Source organism: Macaca nemestrina, chromosome 2 (assembly GCF_043159975.1).
Source record: "Macaca nemestrina isolate mMacNem1 chromosome 2, mMacNem.hap1, whole genome shotgun sequence".
In the NCBI taxonomy this organism is placed as follows: domain Eukaryota; kingdom Metazoa; phylum Chordata; class Mammalia; order Primates; family Cercopithecidae; genus Macaca; species Macaca nemestrina.
Window position 1 is genome coordinate 136,962,713 of NC_092126.1, and position 27,562 is coordinate 136,990,274.

Here is a 27,562-nt window from a genome sequence, read left to right on the forward strand (position 1 = left end):
TTCAAGTGATTCTTGGGCCTCAGCCTCCTGAGTAGCTGGGATTACAGGCATGTGCCATCAGGCCTGACTAATTTTTTTTGTATTTTTAGTAGAGACGGGGTTTCACCATGTTGGCCAGGCTGGTCTTGAACTCCTGACCTCAAGTGATCTACCTGCCGCGGCCTCCCAAAGTGCTGGAATTACAGGCATGAGCCACCACACCCGGATGATTTTTAGTTTTGACTATTAAGACGTAACTCTGTCGTAAGTTAAGAAACATCAACAGTTCAAAGTGGCATTATAATGGGTGATTTTCTTCATTTTCATTATGAAAATTTTCATAATCTTCTCCCTCTTACTTATCCCCATAAGGAAAACTGAATAGAAGCCTGCAGTTAGCAGGGCAGCCCTGGTTGCTCAGGCTTTCTTAGAGTGAGGAGCAGTGGTCCATATTTTATTCTAGTGAGTTATGACAAATGAACTATTCTGGAGAACGATGCTATCTATGTGTGCACGTACGGGGAAATACCATTTCATTGCTTATCTAGTTCACATACAGAATTAAAGCACAAAAACTAACTTTGTGTTTGTCCTAAACTTTGTCAAAATTCTGTATTTTAATTGCAAATTATTGCTCAAGTTGGTGAAATTTAGGTTAGAGGAGAAAATATTTGCCTCTCTTCTGCTGTGTTGACTAAAAGTTACAAGAGAAAAAGAAACCTTCCCTATCAGCTCAAACTTAATTTGTAATATGTATGACTATTCCATTGAAGAGTGCTTATGTGCAATAACGCATCCAGATGTATCTACTGAATTGCCAAAATATTCTCAGTTTGCTGAGGCCCTTCCATGCAACCAGAGATGACTTTTATCAGTAGAATGTATAACCTATCTCCAAGCTATCTTCATTGAAATGTGCAATCCCTGTGAGAAATCGATGCAGATTTCTGGAAATACTGGCTTTGCAAAAAGAACCAATGAAAATGAGCAGGAATAACTAACAGTGGAGACATCCACGGTGGAAGATACAGAAATTGGGAAGATTTAGAACCTGCATGAATCAAAAGTAAACTTAAGTGTGTACTTCTTTCTCAAAGATTTATAAATGTGATTTATAAATGGCACAAAAAGAATAATGACATCCTAAGATATTTATCACCTGTAAAATGGGAAATAAAATGACTCACCCTCTCGACTTCACAGGCACAGAAGGACTTTAAAATATGACCATATTACAATAATTGATCCTTGCTTTTTGTGATTACATTTTTAAAAATAAGAATTGTGGGATAATACCATATCTTAGCTGCACAGAACACCTGACTTATATGTAGGAGGCCCACGATACCTTTGGAGAACTGAACAGAAGTAAAATTAAACATGTTTGTGGGAAGTATGAACTGGGCTAAAAACACTACAAGATTCATGTATAGGTGAGTCCATTGATAAATGCTGGGAATCAAATGATAAAGTAAACAAAATAGTACACTTGCATCTAAAGAAACCACTGATCATTTCTGGACCTCAATTTCCTTATCTGTAAAAACTGGGAAACTAGATAATGATGATTTTTAATATAGGAGGAACCTCACTAGACTGGTACTTACACCCTTCTGGATTATTTCAGATCACTCCCCATCTGGTCTTCTATGAATACTTTATAGCCTTTGTAGCTACAACTCCACAATCTCCTGCCCCAACAATCCTATCACGTCCTGGAAGCAGGAACTGGGCCCCACATCCTTCCCTACCCTATGGCTATGCAGTTACAACTTCCTGACTTCATTTTCTTATTCTCAGGTTAGTTACATGGTAGGGTTGCCTCAGGACAAATGGATGCTTCATCTCCCTGACTCCCAGGTCCAACAGGGGACACAGAAGAGATGGACACCTTGCCTGCGTTCACCTGGAGGAAGTTTGTTTAGATGACAGAATAACCCCGGGTGTATTCTGGCACAGCAAGCGTTGAAAATGACTCTGGGGACTTGGCCTGGCCAAAGCACAGTTCTGAAATCTTTTCTCTGTCGTCAAATTGTTAAGAGTTTTAAAATGAAGCTAAACGGGCAGCTTTTAGTGAGAGGAAGGAGAATAAAACTTTGCAGGGGCACAGCAATTAGCGTGTGGACTCGATCCCTATAATGGAGCAAAACCTGCAGCATTTTGTAAGATGATTTATTAGATATGGGTAGAATTTGCTAGAAACCTACCAGGAGCAAATCATCTGGGAAGGAATTAATGAACCAAACAAAACACTTGACAATGCAATTAGAACTTGAGGAAACGTAGGGGTTTTTCAGAGAGAGAGAGGGGAGTTCATGTACATGACTGATTATGTCAAACGTAAGGCTGGAAAAAGGATGTTAACACATTTTTAAAGAGTAAAGTTATCAGAGGGTAGAAGGAGATGACGGGGGTGACATTTATAGTTCTGATGCATCAGTGTAGTTAGCAAGTGTGCCCAGCTGGGTGGAAATGCACTTGCAGCTTTGTTTCGGCAAAATGGTGTGTGGGTCTGAGAAATAGAAATGAGTTTGCTGGAGGCAAAAATATGGATCCCTTGCACATGGAACGGCAGAAAGCAGCCACCAGGAGAACACGGTGTTTTTCTTTAGTTGCTTTAGGCAACACGAAGTTTCCTCCTGCTTTTGTTTGGGTCAGGGATTTTTTCCTTTGAATCTTTTCTCAGTTGAGTTTAAAACCATGAGTACGAAGCTCTCTAAGTTTTTCTTTGACCTCCTTTCATCGTGCCTTACAGATGAGCTCATTGAAAAACGGTACCATCCGCTGAGTATGTCCAGAGGACATTCTGGCCATATACTTGTCCTAATTGCTATCGTAGGCTGGGCATATCAACTATACCTGGGTCTAACATAGGCTATCTTTTGTTGATATAAACATACATGCTTTAAAATGTGTAACTGGAAAATATGTTCCCTTCATCAGCTTTTTAGTTTGGAGGGGGATGTGATTAACATTTTTAATGACTTTCCAAAATATTTCTTCTTTAAAATATGCATTGCAGAGTCATACACCACCATCCACACAGAGCTTTCATACTTTCCTAAGTGTTTTCACTTGCTTTAGCTCCAGGAATATGTGTCAAACTTGGGACAGCCCTAGAAACACAGCCCTCTCTGGCTATGAGACAGTGTAGGAGGCAGATGCACATTAAAGTATTATCAGTGAAATGCTTTTCCTAGAAATCCATGACTCCTTCTGTCTTGGAGCCTCTGCCTGGCTGAAGCTGACTGCTCCATATTCAGATGACTCAGGAAGCCCAGCCTGGCCATTGTAACTGGGTCCCATCCTCTGTTTTGTTCCCCTTGCACGTGGCACTGGCCACCCCAAGTGCTGGCTGCTGGTGCATTTTCATCTGCGTGATAAAACTTGGTGGATGTTTTTCTCCATCTAAGACCACGACCTTGTTAGTTTGACCACTGTAGTCCCACCAGGGGATGCCCCGCCCCTACCTGGCACACTGGAGGTGTCCAATAAATATCCCGCTGAACAAATACTGAATCTGAGAATTTTCTCTAAAAGTACTGCATATTTCCACCGCTGCATACTGTTTTTAAGAAGCTTTGGCCCTATATACTTCTGCTGAAAGCCTTATTCTCTGCTGTTCCTTAAAGAAAATGATGTAGCGCCAATGATCTCCAAAGATGTCCACATAAGTTGACCTTTCTGGATCTATTCCCATCATTTTAACTGTCCCCCAAGAGACCTTCAACCCATAACAATGACCCTCTTTGACCCAATTTTGGAAGCCTGGCTGCTTCCGCATTCTCTAGAAATGCTGGCTTTTTCCTTCAACCCCTAGATTGGCTTATTAGACAACAGAGTCATCTCCCCATATCCATGAGATATTGGCTCCAGTATCCTCCCAAATCCATGAATTCTCAAGTTCCTGATATATAAAATGGCACACAGAGTATTTGCATCCTCCCATATAGTTTAAATCATATGACCATATACTTGTCCTAACTGCTATTGTAGGCTTGGCATACCAACTACATCCTCCCATATACTTTACATCATCTCTACATTATTTATAATACCTAATACAATGCCTACATCATGGGAATTCAACATAGTACTGGCATGTGGCAAATTCAAGTTTTGCTGTTTGGAACTTTGTGGAATTATTTTTTCCAAATATTTTTGATCCTCAGTTGGTTGAATCCACAGATGAAGAACCCATAGATATGAAGTGCTGACTGTATGCCCACATACAGAGCCTACACCATGCCACACATGTTCCAGATACACTCACACACACATTAAAGCTCACCTGGACACTACTAACACCCTAGGAGAAACAGCTCATATTCCTGAGCTTCAGGAGAAGAGTCTAAGGTTCAGAGAGGCCCAGAGACTATTCCAGGGCCACTCAATGGCAGAGCCATAAAAAGAACCCAAGCCTTCCCCTTTTACAGCTAAAGCTCTGAGGGAGAGGGAGGTCCTCTGAAGTAGGACATGAGCACTGTGAGCAAGTGGCTATTTTAACCTCTCCCTCGGCACAGCACATGACCCAGAGAACATAGTAGGCACTCAGTAAATGCTGCCTTTAAGACAATCAGGTGGTTCTAGACTGTGATAACTTGCAAATGGAATCCTTCTCCTGCTTTAACAAAACAGGATGAACTTCCACTTGAGCAAGGTATCGCCTTGATACCTCAATTTAACTGCTAAAGCTATAAAACTACTTCAATTTTTTTTTTCTTTTTTCTTTTTTTTTCTTTTTTCTTTTTTTTTGAGATGGAGTCTTGCTCTGTTGCCAGGCTGGAGTGCAGGGGCACGATCTTGGCTCACTGCAACTTCCCCCTCCCAGGTTCAAGCGATTCTTCTGCCTCAGCCTCCCAAGTAGCTGGGACTACAGGTGTGTGCCACCACATTCAGCTTTTTTTTTTTGTATTTTTAGTAGAGACGGGGTTTCACCATGTTGGCCAGGATGGTCTTGATCTCTTGACCTCATGATCTGCCCACCTTGGCCTCCCAAAGTGCTGGGATTACAGGCGTGAGCCACCGTGCCCAGACAAGTACCTCAATTTTACAGAGGAGAAAACTGGGCAGTTTCTTGTTTGGGTCTTCATATGATGTTTCTGCAGTAGAACCACATTCCTATAGGGCCTTTACTCCACATTGTAATTATATTCTCAGGAGTGTAGTATTTAACACCTCTCTCTAGAATGTAAGCCCCTTGAGGGCAGGGACTTTCCTTTGCATTGTACTACACTGGAACATTTCTCCAGGAACACTGGAGGGAGACGCCCACTAATGTGTGTTAACAGAATGAGTGATGGGATGAATGAGGGAGTCTGCCCAAAGTCACTGGACTCAGACAGTCCTGTGTTACGATCTTGTCTCTGCCACTTACCAGCTGTGTGACCCCAGGCCACTTTGTCAACTGTTTTAACCCTCAGTTATCTCATCTGTGAAATGGAAATATTAACAGTATCTATACTTTTAAGGGACTGTGTGAGAATTACATGAGCTTTTGTATATAACTCATGCATTTAAAGCCTGTGCAGGATAAATAACACTCAAAAGCTATTTATCATTGTTCTTATGAGGACAGGAAAAAAAAAATCACTGAAATATTAATCTTGGGCTGTCACTTGTTAATTCAAGGATAAATAATACAACACTGGAATTGTGTCCTCCCTCCCCTGGCTTTCTTAACCATGGTTGGAGACAGAGTAGAGTTGGTTCTATGACTTCATGGACAACTGATAAAAAGGATGCATGGACCTTTTTGGTCAATTTCTCAGTGGTGGTTGACTCCCTCCCTTTCCTCTTTGGGGAACAGCCACTACTTCTTCGTTCCAATCCATGGCGCAACTTGAACAAAAAGTTCAAGTTAATTTAACTGGGGAGGGAGAGATTAGATAGACATGCTAAACAATTCAAACTTTAAATACTGGGAAGTTTCCAGATACTCAGTCCAGTGCTACAAATCTTGGATTTAGAAAGTTGCCAGAGAGAAATAAAAAGGAGAAAATACCAAGTGAAGGGAAACAGAGGTATCTCTTATTAAGGAGCTAGTCCAAATAGGAATGCATCAATGGATGCAGTTAGCTGCAACACATAGTAACTAGTATATAAAATGTACAGTATGTGCATTACAAGTTATTCCTGCCAGTCATCCCCTAACTAGATAAAAGGAACTTAATCTTGAATGTAAAATACTATTGTGACTCTGAGGGGAAATAGCTGCTGCTTTTCATCTCCTGCTGCTAACTGAAATATTGTTATGAAGGATAGTAATTTCTCTGTTTTGAGACTCCCAAAATAGAAAACAGCTGCTTGATAAAGGAAAATTGGTTCATATTCTTTAGAGTTTTACTTTATTAAAATGCATGTCACTTCTAATGTTATGTGCCACAACCGCTGACACTTTTGGGCAGGGGAGGGGAATAATTGTCATGTGTGGCAAAACAGGAATGTGTCTGTGTTACGGTAAACTGCTTAACGCACTGGGAGAAAACTTATTCTCCCAGATGTCTGACAAATTACCTCTGTTTTCACTGCTTTAGTGCTGTGAATAGTTAAGTGTTTGTTTGCCATATTTGGTTCATGTACTGTTTGTTCACAAAAAGGATACACTTTTTGCTTAAGATTTCTTTAGCTAAAACATGTAAACTTAGGAAATGTGTTTATAAAAATATTAGTTCTAACTGTAGTCTTACAGATGTGTCTTCTCTTTTACAACAAATGTTACAGTTTGAGAAAATCTTTTTACAGATGAAGAATGCTTTATGTTTTTTTTAAAAAAGCGACTTTTTGTACTTTTTGTAAGGATGTTTACAGTCAGCCAACTCTGTCTTCCCCCATTACTATTTCTGATTTACTTTCCTTCAGAATTTGGGGTAGTGGAGGCTTTTAATAAAAGATATTTATTCTTGGGTCTCCTCTTAATATTTTCTTGAATGTCAAATAAGTTTTAAAATTTCTAAGATATATGTATGGAATTAAAAAGAATGTTACAATGAATGCCTGTAAACCTACCAACCATAGAGGGAAACTGGCATTTCCCCGTGATGAGGAAGAGATGGGCTTGTCTGTAAGATATACCAGGGCTGGGCGCGGTGGCTCACGCCTGTAATCCCAACACTTTGGGAGGCCGAGGCAGGTGGATCACTAGGTCAGGAGATCAAGACCATCCTGGCTACACAGTGAAACGCTGTCTCTACTAAAAATACAAAAAATTAGCCGGGCATGGTGGCGGGTGCCTGTAGTCCCAGCTACTCAGGAGGCTGAGGCAGGAGAATGGCGTGAACCCGGGAGGTGGAGCTTGCAGTGAGCCAAGATTGCATCACTGCACTCCAGCCTGGGGGACAGAGCAAGACTCCGTCTAAAAAAATAAAAAAAAGATATACTGGAAAACCTATATTTATACAAAATGAAGTTGTACTCTAACATCTTACCATATATAAAAAAGTAACTATGATAGACAAAAATTATATAAAACTTTAGGAGGAAAATATTAGTAAATATCTTTACGACTGAGAGAGAGAAAACATATTTCCTAGCAAAGATTCAACAAGCACAAACCAAAAGAAAAGAGATATATTTGACTATATGAAATTAAGAGATTTCGTTCATTAGAAGACATCATAAAGAAAATGCAAAGACAAGCCACAAACTGAGAGATGTTTGCAACACTTACATCTGAGGGGTTGGTATCCAGACTACATTTTTCAAAATCCTACAACCAGGAGAAGAAGATGAAAAATCCGACAGAGAAATGGGCAAAAAGTTGGAGCAGGCACTTTACACACAATGAAGAAACTAAAAAATGGCCAATATACACAAATATATACTCATCTTCATAATCAGGGTGAAGCAAATTTAAGCCACAGTGAGATACCGCTTCATATTCACTATATTGGAAAACTAAGAAATCAGACAATACCAAGGGTTGGCAGGGATGTGAAGCAACACGAACTTCTTCTCTACCATAATGATGGAAAGCAATTTGACACTAGTAGAACTGAAGAGACACATAAATGCCCTCTCTTCCCCCATCCCTTCACTCATCCACTCATCCATCAGTCTTATCTAATAATGATTCTCCTAGAGCAGTGGATTTCAAAGGGTGATCCGCAGGCCAGAAGCATCTAAAATCTAGGGGTGAAGTGCCCAGTGTTTAAACAAGCCCTCCTGGTGATTCTGATGCCAGTTCAAGTTTGAGAACCACTGCCCTAGTGGAATTTTTCTACCTTGAGACTGATATAAGCCTGAGAGTTAAAAACAGGATTCCATCCTTTACCAGTCTGTCACCTTGACAAGCTGAACACCAAAGAGGCAAACAAGAGAAAAAAAAAAAAAAAGATTCCCCTTGGGGTGAAGAATGAGGTCAGGCGGATACTCACAAACTGGTGGGTATTATGCGGAGAGACTCATTCGGGGACAATCTTTATAAAGACTTTTAAAAATGGTCATCCGCAGATATAAAAACATCTACTCCTAGAAATGTACACTAAAGACTGACCAATGATGTTGTTTAATTGACAGGCTATAACCTGAAAGCCCCCCAAGATGTGGTGTCTATAAATCATGACCTGTCATGGTGATAGCTATATAGCTCTCATCAGGAAGAGGTCCCTGCTCAAACTTATTTCCACAAGAATTCTGCCAATTCAGATTCATTTGGGTAATAAGGTCCTTCCTAAAAATACATTCTCTTCTGGCAGGAGAATTCTATCCATCATCATTCACCTTATTGGAAATGAATCAGATTACTTTCTTATTTACTATTGGGAAGGGAGTATTTGGAGGAGTAGGGGGTGTCTTGTTTAGGAGGATACAGGATAATGCTGGAGCCTGGAGTGATTCAGAGAAAGAATACGGTGGGATATATATACACATGCATATGTATACATTATGTAATGTATACATAATATATATATAATATATATACAGCAACTTCCAGAGACTCTTCCACAGTCAGAAACGCTGTCCTTATTTCCTACTGCCACTCAAATCAAGACCAGTGTGCAACACAAACTGAATATTGGTGCCAATAACATTCTTTCACTTCTGTACTATTTCAGCTTATTCCTTATCACAAGCTGCTGAATATCAGATGTATCTGAAAATTTTATATATTATCTCTCCTTTAGACAAAACTTCAATAACCTTCAATTTTCTACTTGTAAACTAGATATTACAGAACTATTTGCTTGAGGAAAGTTCTCAAACAAAACAATTTATTTTTGGTATTAACCAACAGATGGCTAAATTTTTGATCCACATCTAAGTGTCTGAGATGTGACTTCTTTGCTGCCTACTCATCCGACAAAGACTCAAGAAAATCTGTCAAAAGGCTTAGGTCACCTAGCAGTCCTCCCTCTTCCAGCATTTAATATAGAACAGAGGCTCTCAAAAGTGAACTTACGCCAAACCCACCTGGAGCCCTTGTGAAACAAATTGCTTGGCCCCACCCCAGAGTCTCTGATTCAGTAGCTCTGGGGCAGGGCCTGAGAAAGTACCTTTCTAACAAACACGCTCCCAGGTGATGATGCTGCTGCTGGGCCAGGACCCTACTCTGAGATCTAATCTGAGATCTAAGAGTCCAAAGACTCTTCCACAGTCAAAAGCTGTCCCTGCTTCCTACTGCCACTCAAATCAAGACCAGCATGCAACACAACTGAACATTAGTGCCAATAATATTCTTTCACTTTCACACTATTTTGGCATATTCTTTATCACAAGCTGATGAATATCATCAAATGTATTTGGGAAAAAAAAATTATCCTGTGAGGCTGGCAATTAGTAGATGGAAAAGGGACCCCTTCCCCAAAGTTCACCAATGAACACACAACTCAAAATGCCCTTGATGAACAAGTAGGCAAGCAGGTCACTCCAGGCAGGACACATTCATTCCTGACACTTCTTCTGCAGCACAGCTCGACTACATTTTACCAACGTTATGACACCTGTCACATAAATGACGGTGGCACTGCTAGAAACTGGCTTTGTGGGCTTTAGAGAGTGAAGGCTGTTCCCTGCTTAATCCCACACTGGTCGGAGAACGCAGGAGGGTTGGCGTGGCTCTGCCGTGCCTTCACTCCGAACTGTTGACGGTATTCTTTTGTGCATTACCCACCCCCACCCCGCCCACATTTAACCATGACCTCTTCCTGCATTATTAATGAACACAAGATAACTCATTTATTAAAGCTGGATTTTTTTCACTGTTCCATATGTTTCCTTCTGCGTGCCATGGCAGGTGGGTGACAGGAACACAGAGAGAGGGGCCGTCTTCTCTCTTGTGACCCCGTACCACCTGCCTTATGGCAACATGCAGCTGTATCTGTGGAAGCCATTAGAGACCAGGGATATGGACTCATTTGTCATGGTAAAACCCTTCCCAAACCAAAGTGGGATCCACTTGATACATTTCTCACTCAGAAGTTAATTTTGGTAAACACATCCTGAACAGTTACTAGTCATGTGCCACGACCTGGGGTTTCACAGAGAACGATGCAAAGTTCCTACCTTCACGGGACTGACATTTGTCCGGGAGGTTGGAGTTGAAAACAGGTGATAAGCAAGTCAACAAAGTGCAGCAGCGAAATCAACAGTGTACAGAGACGTTAGAGTGGGCAGGGGAGGGGGGAGCGGATTTTCTTAGGTCAGGTAAGGTCTCCAGGAAGAGGGACATTTAAGCTGAGCTCAAGGATGAACTGGTGAACTAACTTGCGGGCAGAAGGGAACAGCCAGTTTGCAAAGTCTTGAGAAGGAAGGAATAAGGTGGGTTCTGTGTCTTGAAAGGAGGCCTGCAGGACCAGGGCAGATGAGCAGGGCAGGAGGTTTATGGGAGAGGTCAGAAGAGGCTGGATCTCACAGGGCTCTGTAAGCCACAGTTAATTCACTGAATTCTAAGGGCACTGGGGAGCCAGTGAGCAAGTGGGTGAGCATCTCGGTTCTCAGCACTTGGTGAATGTGTTGGCTGAATGAATGATAAATGAATGTCTTGTCTCCCCTCTGTTCCACATCCTCACCTCTGTGGTCCAAACCATGGTCATTTCATTCAACACCTAGTTCTCTTTCTAAATTCCTAACTTGTATTCTTCTTTTCTTGCTCCTCACTCTTCCCAACAAACATTACAAAATCCAACTTATTCAACCAACCATGTGCTGAGAAGTAACAGTAGTGATGAGACTTCCTAGTCTACAGTGTAACATGGGAGGCCAAATTAACACAGATATGGAAACAAGGTGGAAGGAAGTGCAGGGCACCCTGGGAACACTTCAGAAGGACACCTAAGCTAGGATGGTGGGTATTAGGCCCTAGTCCTAAGGGAAAAGAAGGAAAACTCCTTTATGGTCCTCCAAAGCTTTGTGTCTTCAAGAGGAGACAAACAGAAAGAGGAGAGGAAATCTCTGGTCCCACCCTTGGTCATTCCTTTCCAGAATCAACATAAAAGTGGTTTATAATCCATTGTTAATTGACAAGAAAACAACAGTTAGTGACAAATAATGGCCACATATTAAAAAGTGACTTTCTCAGCCATATGCTGGCCCCATATTCAATAAAGGGCCCTGGTTTGTCAAAGTGGGAGGAGGAGAAGATGGGCTTCCCCCCCCCGTCCCCCCAACGAGAAGGTGTCTTGCTCTGTCACTGTCACCCAGGCTGGAATGCAGTGGTGCCAGCATAGTTCACTACAGCCTCCAACTCCTAAGCTCAAGTGATCCTCTCACCTCAGCCTCCTGAGTAGCTGGGACTACAGGCATGCACCATCATGGCTGGCTAAGTTAAATTTCTTTCTCTTTTTCTTTTATAGAGATGGGATCTCATCAAGTTGCCCAGGCCATTCCTGAACTCCTGGGCTCAAGCAACCCTGCCACCTCAGCCTCCCAAAGTGCTGGGATTACAGGGCGTGAGCCTCCATGCCCGGCCGAGATGAGCTTTCTTTTTCCATACCTACTTTGCCTACATGAATTCAGAATGTAAAGCTGCTTCTAAAACGAAGCTTTTAGAATTAATAGGCTATTGAAGCAAACACACTCCTACTTGCAGGAAAATTTTGCCAGGTTCAAAACTGCTGTGTGGAGGTCAAGTTTATGTTCATCCAATTAACCGTCATTAATTGGGTCCATACTTAATCGAACCGTGACCCACCTGACTCTCAGCTGATGCAGTCTGTGTTCTATAGCAGACAACTCATCTGAGGACTGCATCCAGCTAATTAAATATGCAAGCAGGATTGTGCAAAGTCAAGTTTCCAGAATTCCCCATAAACTGGATTCTGATTAGTATTCACTGTAGAAATCTGTGTTTTTCTATCCAACTGGCTACGAGATTGATGTATAAAGGGTCACAAATCTGTATCAGATCTATAGTTTTTTCCGGCAAGTCAGAGTTAGTGATAAAGTTTTTGCTTCTCAAAACTAACAACTTCAAGTGGCATAAGAGGCACAAATTAATCTTAAGTGATATTTCCTGTTATTACTGAGAGGCAAAAGGACATGAGCATTCTCAAATCATCCATTCTTCAGGCTGCCTGATAAGCCAGTGGGCACTCCGTGCTACTCTGGAGCTCATTGTTCTCTGCACACCACCCTCCCTTGGTATGAAGGACCAGCCAGCCCGTAGGAACCCTTCTCAGGAGGTACCATGTAGCACCTGGGCCTGTCTGAGACTGCAGGGTCTTTATGTTAGCCCCACAGAGGCAAGCATGATTTTTGAAAACTGGCCCACAGGTATCCTATAAAGTTGGTCATGATTCATTCATTGACACTGCTGGAAAATGAGTTATGCAAGAAAAGAATTCGCAGATGTGGGAATTATAGTGCAGATCTGACTCCCAGTCCCACTATAATTCCTCTGTATGTCAGTTTCTTCTCTTTGAAATAGGGATGACAGTATCACCTATCTCTTCATGCTTGTGTGCAGATCTGATGGGAAAACGCACAGTGGACACTTAGCATTGTGCCAGCACATAGTAAGTGCACAATAAATAATGCTGTGGCTGTCGGCAATGAATAGTCCTGTGACTATAGATACGTATTCCTTATCTTGAAAATGTGCATGCAGACTTTAGGACACTGTGCTAGTCATAATTTCTAGTTTGAAGCTTAACTCCCAATCACAATTATTTCCTTGTTGCCTCATCAAATTAGCAAAGGTCACCATTTTACAAAGAGTCTCTGGTCAATGTTAGAAGAGGTGGAGGGAATAAATGATACTGGCTGAGGTGCCACTCTGTTCCCCTCTTCCTGGCCTCCATTGGAAGACCCTCCTCAAAGCATCCACAGACTGGCTGTCCCGTTGACCTCACAGTACACGGCTACAAACAAGGCTGGTGCTTAGCCTGTGCTGGAGTCACTGGCATCAAAACCCACATAGCCACAGACTTTCCCATCCTTACACCCCCAACTCCCACTCCCTGGCCCCAACACCTGGTAACCACCCTTAGCTGGATTCCAGCCACAGCCCAAGAGCTGTGAGGCTCCCTATCCCATTACTCCTAGAACATGAGCTCTCCTGTGCCAATTAGTTTATCCAAGCAGGAGACTGTACTCCTTGATAACCTTAAAGCATCTTCCTTGCTTCCTTGTCCTTTCACCCTAATAGTGCTTGTGAGTACTCAAGGTTACTCAAGACAGGCTAAAGTTTTCCAAATCAGGAAGCAACTGTTAAATTTCAAATTTCTGGTAGGCAGAGGCCCTGTCTTGATGTTTCACACTGCCCCACAACCCCCACCACCTGGACACCACAGTTATCATAAAAGTATAAAGAACCGCTGTACTTGACTGACCTGACCTTACAACTCCAGGTAGGCAGGAAGCTTCCTCCCCATAGAAGTGTTTGAGTGTCCCTAAATGTCTTGGTGCATCTTTTAAGGCATGACCCCAATCACTGATGTGTCTGCACTCTTTGCAATGCCCCTTAATGACCAGGTAACTTTATGTGTTGTTGTTGTTTTTCTAATGTGATTAAAGGTACAATGAGGTATGTGTGCAACAAGAGGCAAAGCTATTGTTCTGCATCATTAAGCTCACAGCAGCCCCCAAAAAGAAACTGTAGGCAGCTTGCCAATGGCCCTAATGAAGAGCATCTCTTTGAATTATCTCTGGATGAGGAAAGGATAAAGTCTGAGCCCTGGAATATTTGATCCTCTTTGTGCTGCTGTTACCAGGGCTTACTGAAGCCAGACGCACCGGACCTTCTGGAACTGTAATTTATGGAAACCTTAATTTCTCTGCTCTAATAAGGCTTTGCATAATAAGAGCGAGAATGCAATTATTAATTCCTGCAAGTGTTTTGTGAATTCCTTTATGCTACGGTTCAGGACTCACAAAGAATAGGAGCAAGGGGGATTTTACTTAGTTGGCACAAGGGTAATGGGTCTGAAAAGTAGTTTGAGTTTCTTGAAAATAAATCTGCATGGCTTCCTAAATTGCTGACCAAGTATATTCCAGATGGAAGTCATTTATCAGCAATTTACTGAGCGATGCTTCAGCCAGAAATATTTCCACATAAATTCACCTAGTAAAAAACAAACAACAGAATCCAGGCTCCCTCTTTTGGGGGCAGTTGTGTGTGTTTGTGGGAGGGGTTGGGGGGATTGAGCACAAATAATACAGAAGAATAAAAGACAGGTTCACTTAGATTTGACAGAGATGTGGTCGAGTTACTTTTTGGAGGGTGCCAGTGTAATACATCCACAGCTGTGATTGCTGAATTATATTTTCTGTGCATTAATGGTAAAAAGCAAAACATTTTTAAAAGGCAAATTTAAAAAACTACCTTTTGACTTACTATGTTGGGCTATTTCAAATATAGCGGCAAAAGTCTGTAACACAACCACCTTGCCCGAATGACGGCGTCTGCTGTTCCACTTGTCTCCTGCTTATGTGCTGGACTCACTGAGAATTCCCCAGCTCACTGAGTGGGATAACTTGGCAAACTGAGGACTACAACTCACCACATGATCACACAAGGGATGGGGGCTAGATCGCCGGTAGCGACAGCGCTTCTGCCCAAGATCTCCAACATGTCTCCCAAATGCTTTGAAAAGGACTTGAGTCCAGTGAAGTCCTGAGTGTGAAGTCACAGGTCGGAAATGTATTTATTCCCAAGACTCATTTAAGATGCTTGTTTTTTGTAAGATATATACCCCTTGCCTAAGGAGAGTACCAAGCCTCAAAAGGTTTGTTTTGACTCTCTCTCTCTGTCTCAGTGGGGAAGGCAGACAGAGAGAGAGACACTTTTTGTTCACCCAGGGTCATTTTATCTTTAGGTTTTGCCCAGAGAGGCAGCCAACCCACTTTTTGCCGCGTCTCACTGTGTCTCTTTAAGCATATCACCCCCTGGTGGCTTAAGCAAAAAATGACACTCAACTGATGGAGAATCAAATTCTTTTTTAAAAAGTCTGGCTCTTTAAAAATTATGATGCCATTGATTGTTATAAATCAAGAAACACACACCCTTTGTTTCTCACTTGCTATAACAACCTTCTTCTAAAGTGCTTATCTAAAAGCCTTAGCTGGATTATTATTATTTTTATTACTGAAGACAAATTTAAAGAATGATTTTCGGAGAAAATCCTTACCTGCCAAGGTAGGTTACCAACAGCAGTATTAAAACCTCCTAGTTGAGAGTAGGACTTGAATATTTAAAAATAGAACATTTGACAGAGATGTAAGATAAATTATCTGGGTCGTATCGTAAATATCCCATTTCACCTCAACTGAAATTTTCATGTTGCTCACAATGACTTAGAAGATACAAGTCATCCGATGTGAATGACAGCACCCAAGATCGAGTCACTTGCTTTTGAAGTTCTTAAAAATTTCAGAGAGAGGTACAGAAATGGCAAGTGAGAAGTACCAATTTGAACCATATGTCCCACTACAAGAATTGCTAAAAGAACCAAATCAGCAGAGGGCTTGGGCTGTACTGAAAGGAGCGCCTTGTAACTATTTGTAAACACAGACAAAACCTTGCAAGCATTAATCATCATCCACGTCTTCTCCAACTTGTTCAAAGCGTGCATGACCACTCTTTGACCCTTCGAGTTCGACACTCTGGAGAGAGGTCAGTTGTGACGAAGCCTTTTGACAAGACTGCTTGAAACACATTTTATGACCATCAACATATATTTATATTTCCAAAGGCAGGCACCAAAGTGCCACTGGATGGAAAATTTTATAACAGACTTAAAAGAAAATACACAAAAAAGTCAGAAAGCCTTCCTCTTTCAGAACACAAAATATGCACAAACACACACACACAAATCCCCAATACCTTTCCCAGAAGTTACACTTGGCCAGTTGGGTGCCTATGCACTTCTACGGAATAAAAGGCAGGGTGTTACCTGACAAACTTCATAGAGTAATTTGTACTGCTCCTCTTGCTTCTGCAGGCTGCACAAACTGCATCCCATGTTTAGAAAAACGTCAAAGGAAGGCTTCCGTCCTCGCCAGCACCCGGGAAAAGCAGCTCCCTTACAGTGCAGGCATTGAAGGTATCCTTGGAGAGCCTCAGGTGAGTCAGGCGGCTGCAAAGCTTCACATTGGCGCTGCTCTCAGAGGCTAGACAACAACTCTCTCCCCGTTTCCACGCTTCCCTTCCTCGCCTCGCAGCATGCATGCATGCATGCGCGTGCACACACACACACACACATACACACAGACATACACGCACACCACTCCCTCCTCTGAGTGACTCTGGCAGCTGGATTGTGGTCCAATGCACACGCTATATATACTGCTGCTCATGCATATTAATCAGCTCTCATTGACTATTCATAACAGACAATGATACAGAAGCTATAATTGCCAACTATGACAGTTGAAATTTCTCTAATTAACAAGCAAGTGCTCCAGTGGTAGGGAATAATAAAAGACACTAACAATTTTGCAAGCTATTTTCTGGCAGTTACAAATAAACATGACTGCATTTTTAGCAAGGTCTCTTAGGATAATCCCTAATGTGTTTTGGCTAAGTAGAAATTCATTTTTAAATATATCATAAAATTTCTGATGATATAAAATGTATTTAATGCTGCAGATAATGATGGCATATAAACGGACTTTATGGAAAGGACATGTTTTGAATAATGTTCATATAATATTTAGTGCTTTACAAAGTTGCAGGAAAAATACTCCACATATGAATAAAATATAAAAATTTAAATGGCAGGATATATCCGTGAGTATGCAAAGTAGCTAGGGGTTATAAGGAGAGAGGCTGCCCTACAGGTGAGAAAGCAGATAATCATTCCCCAAATGCATTTTCAATTCCCAAAGCAGAAAGTTATTTGTTGAAGGGCTGCCTAACTAACTGGGAGGAAGAGAAGCAGTCAGCTTCATGCCATCCCCTCAGCTATATAGATGCTGCAGGTATTTCAGAGATGATATGGCTGGGCTGATTGTCACTGGTTACTACGGATCTGTATCTGATGTTCCATACCTGCCTAGACCTCTGAAGCTGTGCCGAGTTGTGTGTGAAGAAAGCAGAGAGCTGCCAGATTATACCTGGGAAGTGAGAAAAGATAACATTTAAGAATTTTGATTCTTGCTGCCTTGCTTCTCTCCTCCTTCAGCCTCTGTCCCACTGAGTAAGCCTGACAGCTTTTCTAAAAACTTTGTTTTTAAATAAATGATTGCCCCATTGCCTGAATGCAATGCACAGGTACCCTTGTTCTCAACGAAAATCGTCCACGTTTAAAATTCTCACAATTGCTTCCAGAGCCTTCACCATTTTACAAAGGCTTCATTTTACAAAGGTTTAACTGTCTCCAAGGAAGACTCCCACGTCCCCTGCTGAGACGTGTCATGGGGCCTGAAGAATAATGCTCCCTTTCTCAGGGAGCTAAGACACACCTGAGACGTGAATAAACCAGTTCCAATAAAATCCCACTTGGGCTGATGGCCAGCAGATGCCTCTGGACCCATTTCTCAGACACAGAAGACGAGGCACAGTGACTTGGCTCACACCAGAACAGCCCTGACTTGCTGGAGGGAGAGGAGCCTTGCTTCCGGGCCCTCACCTGGTGTCACTGCCTGGACCGGAGCAGTAAGCTGGAGCGTGCCACCAGGGAAAGGAAGCCACAGATGGAGCGGGGCAGCTGCAGTTAATTGCTGACTTGCTTTGATGTTGTGCAGGGCCCTGTTGACCCATGAGCACGTTATTGGCGCTTTGGTCTCCTCATCTCTAAATAATAGGTATGATGCTAACTACCTTGCAGAGTTTTGTTGCAATGATTTGAGAAAACAAAAGCAGCTCTAATAAAAAAACAGAGGTCATGCTTCTTCACTTTCCTTGCCTCATCCCCACCCTTGGTTCATCAGTGAGTCTGGTCTGTTCTACCCCAAATTAGATCTCAAACCTGTCCATTCTGTCGGTCACCCTTGCACACCATGGATTCTCACCTGATGATGTCCAGAGCCTCCTGGGCACTCTCTGCCTCCTCTCCTGCCTACCCACCAGTTGCCTCTCTCCCCTAGTTCATTCCCTACCCAGTCACCAGGCTGGTCTTCACACAGCAGAAATGGATGAATCCACTGTTTGCTAAAAAGCCCTCAGATCACTTCCCATCACTCCTGGATTGAAACTGAAATTCTTCACCAGCGCCTACAATGCTCTGTAAAATCCGGCCTTTGTCCATCAATGTCTCCATACCCATCATCGCTCACCCACTCTGGTGGTCACCACACTGCCAGCAAGCCATGCCCTTCTGCAGGGCCTCTGCAGGTCCCTCTGCTGGAACCACTCTTCCCCTTCTCCTTTCTTCCAACCCCCTACCCCCATCTCCGCTCAAATGAAGCCTCCTTAGAAAAGCCTTTGCCAGGTATCTTGTATGAATTTACTTTCAGATCTTCCAAAGTACTGTGTCATATCACCCCATTCATTTCCTTTGCATCACTTTCCAAAATCAGTAATGATTCTGTTCACTTAATGCTTATGTGTTTGCTGACTGTTTCCTGGTACAAGCCTTTTGGCTTCCTGAGGACAGCGACTGGGTTTGAATTTCTACCAGCCCAGGCCCCATGAAGGTGCTCAGGAAACACATACTCGTTGGCTGCATGAAGACATGAAGGGTGACCTGTGCGATCTCACAGACCCGCCAATCACAGCACAATTGTCAAGTACCAGCAGGGAGAGAAAACAAAGTGTGCTTGGGTGTCCCCACAAAGGAAAGGTTTGCAATCATGGTTGGTTCTCCTCCCCCAAAGTTGAGGGCCTTTAAGTTATGTTTTTCATAAGATTCTGTGGTTTCAACGTAGTCCTTCACCTTTTTCCTGCACATCCACAAATAAAAGTAGAAATGGGCCTAAGTTTCATGATTAGGCAACTTTTACACATCCTTTTACTCTTTGTTAGAAAGCTTCCCAATCTCAGTAACAAGCTGGGAGAGTTTTACTGCATATGGTACTGTATTTCTGAGCAGTGGCTCTCTAACATTTTGGCCTTAGGAACTCTTTCACTCTTAAAAATTATTGAGAACTGGCCAGGCACGGTGGCTCACACCTGTAATCCCAGCACTTTGCGAGGCTGAGGCGGGCAGATCACGAAGTCAGGAGATGGAGACCATCCTGGCCCACATGGTGAAACCCGTCTCTACTAAAATACAAAAAATTAGCCAGGTGTGGTGGCATGCACCTGTAGTCCCAGGTACTTGGGAGGCTGAGGCAGGGGAGGTGCTTGAACCCAGGAGGTGGAGGTTGCAGTGAGCCAAGATGGCGCCCACTGTACTCCAGCCTGGTGACAAGAGCAAGACTCTGTCTCAAAAATAAATAAATAAATAAATAAATAAAAAATAATAATTACTGAGAACCTCAAGGACTGTTGTTTATATGGGTTATATTAAGCAATATTTATCATATTAGAAATAATCAGAAATTTTAAAGTATTCATTAATTCATTTTAAAATAGCAATAACAAACCCATTAAATAATAATATAAGTAACATTTTTATGAAATGACTATATTTTCCAAAACAGAAGTTTTTGAGAAGGAAAGCATAGTTTTACATTTTCCAACAGCTCTCTAAGGTCTAGTGTAATAGAGGACAGCTGGATTTTCACATTTGCTTCTAAATTCAAACGCTTGTGATATGTCATGTAGCCGCTAGAAAACTCCACTGTACTATATGTTCATAAAAGAATGACAGTATAACATCTTGGTATTTTTACGAAAATGTTTTTGACCTCACAGATCCCCAGAAACAAGTGTCCTGGACCCCCGGGGTGCCCGGGCCTTACTTTGAGAACAGCTACCTTACAAGGGTACTTGGGTGAGTCTGGTGTCTAAAAGCCTCACGCTGCAGGGTGCGGGGAGGAATGGAAAGGATACTAATACAAATTCGACTCATGGTTGGGTTTCCATTCTTGTGATTAATATGTATTATTTGGAATAAAAAATGGAAAACACTCATGCACCCGTTATGCCTAAAACAAGACACACGAAAAGTGTTTTTTTTGTTTTGTTTTGTTTTTTTGCATTTAAAGTACCCTTTACTTTGGAAAATCATCTAGCACATTTAGGATGGTGTTTTATTTTCAAAATGTTGCTTTCCTATAGTAAGGAACACACAATTGTGTAAAAAAGGAGGTTCACCTGCTTGATGATACACACCGTAGCATTTAGTCAAGCTCATCCCAGAGGCAGTGTAAGGGCAAAGAAAGTCTGTTAGTGACTGCAAGTTATTTATAATAGAACTGTTTTTGAGAGAACAGCTGTCCCAGTAAAAATGAAAAAACTACTGGCCACACAAAGGCACACATTGTTTGGTGAAGATGCTTAACGTCTTTTTCAAGTTAGTAATCACATCACTGGAAAGTGCCTAATAAGCTCACCAGAGCACAAGGCACTCTTCTCGGGTGCTCTGCACCATCAGACGCCTGCCTCTTCCTGCCTTCATGGAAATTAAAAATAAAGTGCAAAGAGGGGTCACCAAGGAACACACAATGAGACAAACAGACAGACAAGGCATATACACAAAGGGCTTAAAGTGCCCAGGGAATATCCCTCATAATCATTCTTTGAACTTCCATAAGTCATCGGGGTGCTACAGACAGCCAGCAGATGTAGACATGAACTTTTATTTATTTAATTGCTGAATAAGCTATCTAATTCAAGCATATTATTTTCAGCATACTGATTGGATTGTCTATTTGCCTGATACCTGCAATGCAACCTTGTTTTCTCTGTTGTAATGATGAACACAGGTCTCACCATCCTATGAACTTCCAGTCCAGCCACACAGGCTTCTGGAAGAGTCATGTCAAAAAGAAGTGAGATGGCAGGACTGAGGAGGAAACGGGTCTCCGTGGAGCAATGGCATCCCTTTGTTAGGCACTGGGCAGTCATGGGATAGTTTCTTCCTCTCTCAAATCTCTCAGACCTGCCCGCTGGCTCTTCTTTCCTGGGGGTCTTTCCATCTTCCTTCTGGATCACACAGATTCACTAACTTGTCTTCTTCCCGGGTGGAACCCCACTCTCCCTTCAGTTGCTACTGTTCTACTGTTCGCCGGGCTAGAACAGTCCCTAACAATACACACACAGCCAATCAACCCATCAAGCTCAAGACAGCCCAATTTCTCACGTGCATAGACCCAGCTTCTCTTAGTCTGCCCAGCTTCATCTGTGTCCTCTGGACACGCATGCTGTTTTCCGGCAGTGCTGAATGAACTGGGTCCAGTTCCTTCACACCTCCATGCCTACACACAGGCCGTGCCCTCTGCCTGGAATGCTCAACTCCATCACCTTCGGGGTGCCCCTTAAGTCTCACCTCCTCTGTCCCACCCTCCTCATAGCCCTGCACAGTTTCCCAGGTGCTTCCTTACGGCATGATTCACATGGGTGGTCACTTTGTGTTTGCATCCCTCTGTTCTTCCCTGGAGAGCACTCTTCCAGTGCAAGAACCAGGCCTCAGTCAGCGGTATATGCCCACCAACTTCCTCCTCTGATGTTCCATAAATATCTGATGAATAAATTCAGCATCAGATACGTACTGAGGGCCTGCTTGGCACCAGGCACTTTTCTGGGCTTTGGGAGTACAGTAGTGAGCAGATGGACAGTAGTGTCTGACACGAACAAAGAACCTGGCTCTCACAAGAAGGTCAAGGCTGTAGACCTAGAAGAATCGCTTTTTCTGCCTTTGGTGGGACAGTCGCTCCCACAAGCCCTGTATACTATTCATGGCTAGAGAGCCCAAATCACAATCTGTTGAGGAAATGGTTTAGTCACCCGTGAACCCTCACCCCTGTCAAGGTGACTTTTCAACAGCTTGTCTGAACCCTATTTAGTGAGTGGCCACTGGTTCTTGAACAAGGAGTAAGAGGTGCATGAAAATTGTGTCTTCCTAGCAAAGAAAAAAAACAACTTCGAAGATGTCAGAATGCACATACAAAAAATGTCAAAGTAAAAAATACATAACAGCAGCTGTGAGTGCAGTTTTTGTTTCTGAAAAGCTATGTCAGCTCAGAACATCTGCTTAGGCCTTCACATCTTATTTTATTTTATGTTTTGAGACAGAGTCTTGCTCTGTCACCCAGGCTGGAGTGCAGTGGTTTGATCTCAGCTCACTGCAACCTCCACCTCCCAGGTTCAAGCGATTCTCTTGCCTCAGCCTTCTGAGTATCTGGGACTACAGGCATGCACCACCACACCCGGCTAATTTTTGTATTTTTAGTAGAGGTGGGGTTTCACCATCTTTGCCAGGCTGGTCTTGAACTTCTGACCTCAAATGATGCACCCACCTCGGCCTCCCAAAGTGCTGGGGTTACAGGCATGAGCCACCGTGCCCAGCTTCTTATTTATTTTTTTAAATGAAAAAATATTTTTCCTTTGCCAAATTGATTGAGGTGCTGCTGTCTTGAGGGCATTTTCTTTGGGCTGCGGAGATCTTGAGGAACATCCTGGCTGCCTGAGACTGATGGCTCAGTTTCACTTGAAGTACTAGTTTGGTGCAAAAGTCATTGTGGTTTTTACAATAACATATAGAGGAGACATATGCTGAGCCCTGCTGGGAAGGGGAGCAAGGCAGGTGGCCAGGGCAGCCTACTATGTGCATGCCATGGCTAGCTCCAAACCCCATGCAGGCCAGTGAGCATCAGTCTCTGAGAGTCATGCAACAGACCCTGAAACAGGCTGCTGCAACAGCCACAGATACTGGGAATGGGGAGGCCAGAATACAGGCATCTCTGCCCTAGGCCACCCGCAGGAAGGAGATCTCATGGGTCTTGATGTCACAACATACAGTCCAAGCTTTCTGAGGGGCTTGAGGCCTCAGGGACTCCTCATAAGACACCTTGATTCCTTGGAGGTCCCAAAACACACTGTGTTTCCCGTCACTGGTGACAAATGGGTGCCCCCATTTCCTCAACTAGATTTGCAATTCCTGATGGTGGTTCCCAAAAAAGTCATCTTTGTAACCCCTGAAATGCCTATGACAACACCCAGCCTCCAAACGGCCCTTGCTAACTGTTTGGAATTAACAGGTGTGAGTTTGCACGTGAGTGTCTCGGGGATGGGGCAGGGAAGTGTAGTGAGTGAACTCAGCCCGGTCCCTCAGAACAACTTGCATAGAGCATGGGAAATTCACAGCCTTTTGGGAACTTGGTTTCCCCCACTAATAGTAGGGCAATCTCCCGACCAGGGGGAGGGCTCATGAAAAGACAGAAAGCCTTGAAAGGTATCGAAGCACGGTCTGTGGGTGTGCACTAAACCAAAGGAACAGTCACAAACCAGGGGCAGAAAGCCCTTCCAGCATGTTCTGGTGCAGGGGTTGGCAAACTTTTACTAGAAAGGACAGAACAGTAAATATTTTACACTTTGTGGGCCAAGAGACAAAATCAAGGAGAATATATAGATACTTATGTAACAACCATTTAAAAATGTAAAATACGGCTGAGAACGGTGGCTCACGCCTGTAATCCCAGCACTTTGGGAGGCTGAGGAGGGCAGATCACGAGGTCAGGAGATAGAGACCATCCTGGCCAACATGGTGAAACCCCGTCTCTACTAAAAATACAAAAATTAGCTGGGCATGGTGGTGCATGCCTGTAATTCCAGCTAGTTGGGAGGCTGAGGCAGGAGAATCACTTGAACCCGGGAGACGGAGGTGGCAGTGAGCTGAGATCGCGCCACTGCACTCCAGCCTGGTGACATAGTGAGACTCCGTCTCAAAAAAATAAATAAATAAAATAAAATAAAATACATTCTTCATTGCAAACTGTACCAAACCAGGCTGTGTGCTGGACTTGGCCTATGGACCATAATTTGACAACAAAACAATCGCAGACTGAGCCAAGAGTTCTCTGACACTCGGTGATGATACGGTTAGGACGAAGTATTCCTCTTACCCCCATTTTACCCAGGAGAGAACTGGGGCCCAGGGAGGCAAAGTAATTTGCCCAAGAGCACACAGCTTGCAAGTGGCAGAAATGAGATCAGAATTTGTAACCCCAAAGTAAGTAAGACCTTACATCTTCATTAGGAATGCTGAGGCGGGCGAACAGGCTTTCAAAACTGGCTTCCTGGGAAATGGCAGGGGCTGGTAAAGAAAACAATCCAAGAAACACAACGTACTCATGAGGATGCCGATCAACACACAGAGTCTGTAAATTACTGGCCTGCTGAACAGGACAAGGCATGGCTTGCTGAGACTATCTCCTTCCAGATATGAGGTTTCCTTTTAATACTTACAGCCACCAAACGGCCTGATCACAGAGTCCCTGCTGAGTCTGGGGGATATGACGGGTCTCAATCATGGCCCATGGGTGGTCTCCTTGCCCATGTGAATGTGACCAATGTATCAAAGGCTCCATTCTAAATGGCATGGTGGGGCAGTGGTGGGCATTGTGGCTCTGTGATCTGAGCCAGGCTCCTAGCCATCCTGGGGGTTCCCTGCTGGGCTCCTGGAGGACCTGCCTCAACCCCTGGATATGGGGTTCCACCTGACAGCAGGAAAACAGATTTGAGGCCTGGAGTCCAGGCAGGAGAGATGGTTGAAACAAACAGAGATGCATGGTAAACACTCGAGGCAGAGAGGAACGGGGGAGGGCATCAGGCCAGGATTTGTAGGAATTCAGGTGGTGGCCTTTGCATGCTTCAAAGTCCTAGGTAGCTTAAGCCAGGCTTAGCTGCAAAGGGAGAGACTCTAAGGAGAGAAAAGGAGAACAAATGATAGGATGAAGAAAGGGGAGAGATTCAGAACTGGCGCTACAGGGCACGTGAAGGTTGACACCAATTGTGTTATTGTGGATTCAGAGAAATGACTAGAATAACAGGCTGGGAAAAACACTGGGTGTTACAAATCCTTGAGGGAGATGTGACGGCATTAAGTTAAAACCAAAGAATTAAGTGAGAGGTCACAAACTCTACAGTGGGCTGTTGTGGTGTCTTTAACATTTTAAATAGGCACTAATTTAAAATACCAGCAGCAGTCATCTGAAAATGTGTGGATTTTTTTTTTTTTTTTTTTTTTTACATCTTTTGAAAATTCCTAGTGTGTGGCACACATGACCTTGCATTCCCATGTGACAAAAACGAGTAGAAGCAGGGTAAAGACATCCCTTGAGATGGGGTATGTGGTCCCCCAGTGCCACAGCTCCTCCTGAGCCTCATCACTGGCCACTTTCAGCTGGAGTACACTAAGGTGCCTAGGTCCCTGTGGTGTTGTTTATAAATGACAATATAAAACAGAAGAGCCTTGGTATAAGATCATAGAGACTGCAGCCTACCTCCCTCCCTCCCTTTTTCCCTCCTTCACCTGAAGGGAGGCTGTGTCTCCTATGAGCTCACATCAAGAGGGGGCGTGGGAATCTGGCTGCTCCCAGCCGCGCCCCAGCACCGGCCCAGTGGGTGTCAGTGTCATGGGTGGAAATAAAAACCTCACCTCATACCTTTCACGTATTCATTCACGCCTCTGTATTGATCGCCTGCTATGAGCCAGACACTGTTGTTTAGTGGTAAACACAACACACAAAACCCCCCCTCACCCTCCTGAAGCTGCTGTCTGCATCTGACTTGCAGCCACCCCAGGACGACAGCTGCTCTAAGTTCGCAGATGGCTTCCCAGTTGTCAAACTCCAACTAGCCCCAAGTCTTTGGAGTCATTGGCCTGGGTGACTTTCCACATGGGGTCTTCCCACTTCTGTATCTGTGCATTCCAAACTTCCAGCTGCAGGGAACCACCATGATTTTTGATGTATAGCCTCTACTACGATTAACTTGATTTATTTTCCTCTTTTTTTTGGAGGGGGGTGGGAGGGACAGAGTCTTGCTTTGTCGCCTAGGCTGGAGTGCAGTGGTACGATCATAGCTCACTGCAGCATTGAACTCCCGGGCTCAAGCTATCCTCCTGCCTCAGCGTCCTGAGAAGCTGGGACTACAGGTGGGCACCACTATGCCTGGTTATTTTTTTATTTGTTTAGTTTTTGTAGAGATGGGGTGGGTCTCACTTTGTTGCTCAGGCTGGTCTTGAACTCACAGCCTCAAGCGATGTTCCTGCCTTAGCCTCCCAAAGTGCTGGAATTATAGGCATGAGCCACTAAGCCTGCTCCAGCTTTTTCTTTAAAGCTACTCACATGGTTTAACTTAAAGTACTTTTGAAATAAAATCTAATCCCCACTGTAAATGGAAAATCAGCATCATTTGCTATGTATTAAAAATTACTATAATCACATCAATTTCAAAATTAAAAAGGGCTCATCTTTATGCCACATAATTCTGATATCCCACCATACGTAACATGGCTGGAACGAACGCCCAACTGGCACAGCATTTCAGCCTCACTGTGACCTTTCTCACATCTGTCTCATCAGCCTTTCCTATCTGTCTCCGGCTATCCTGCCCCCGACCCCATGCTTGGGTCTGCTTTGTGACTGACATCCCTAATCCTTTCACTCCATGATGCTTTTATTGACCTCATTAGTCCTACCTGGAATACCTTCCACACATACGTTTGTGCTTGTTGAGATGTGAGCTCCATCCTTCCAATCCCATGGATATTAAAGCCCACCCCAATTTGTCCATCAGAATTGATCACTAGCTCCCAGGTGCTCTGCCAGAGGATTTGCTGCCGTCTGCGCTGTGCCAGTTTCTTGAGGGCATGTCCATCTGTCTTCCTACTCATTTCATTTAAGCAGGAGAATGTTATGCTAAGTGTCTAGGACAGAATGGTGACTGTGGCCAGTCTCTTCCTTCTAAGAGGAAAGCGACAAGTTCCTGAAGACAAAAACCCCACCATGGTTTATGACCAATAAGTAGCTTCATTACCGTGATTAATCAACAAGCAAGTGCTTATTGAGCATCTGTGCTACACATCGTCCCAGCTCAGGGAATACAGAAAAATTGTAAAATCTGTCTCTATACTCAAGCAGCTTATGATGTCTCCTGGGAAACAGGACTAAACCATAAAGGCGGGGAGAGGAGAAGTCAGCTGTAGAGAGCGGAGGTAGTGGCGGAGTGAGGAAGGTTTCTCCTGATAACCCCCATGAGGTAACTACAATATAACCCTTGGGGCCATGCTTTTTGGTTTGCTGTGGATACTATAGACTTTGTGGAAAAGGCACAATCTGAGCTAGTTGTTGCAAGATGGAGGGAATACAGACATAG

At 43.4% G+C, this 27,562-nt stretch overlaps 1 protein-coding gene across 7 annotated transcripts in view; it reads right to left on the reverse strand.

Annotated features, from left to right (window-relative positions):
- The window catches only part of LOC105479592 (PDZ domain containing ring finger 3), a 239,846-nt gene that overhangs the window by 34,289 nt on the left and 177,995 nt on the right, over window positions 1–27,562 (reverse strand). Inside the window, exon 1 of one of the 7 annotated variants that reach the window (XM_071092091.1) lies at window positions 17,408–17,429. The exons of 5 other annotated variants lie outside the window; for them this stretch is intronic. Coding sequence is in view for 1 of the 2 variants with exons in the window: in XM_011737615.3 (XP_011735917.1) it covers window positions 16,311–16,379 (69 nt within the window). In the remaining variant the exon portion in view is untranslated. Of the gene's footprint in view, window positions 1–16,310; window positions 17,355–17,407; window positions 17,430–27,562 lie in introns of those variants that run through there. One more of the 7 variants, XM_011737615.3, reaches the window with a different exon arrangement.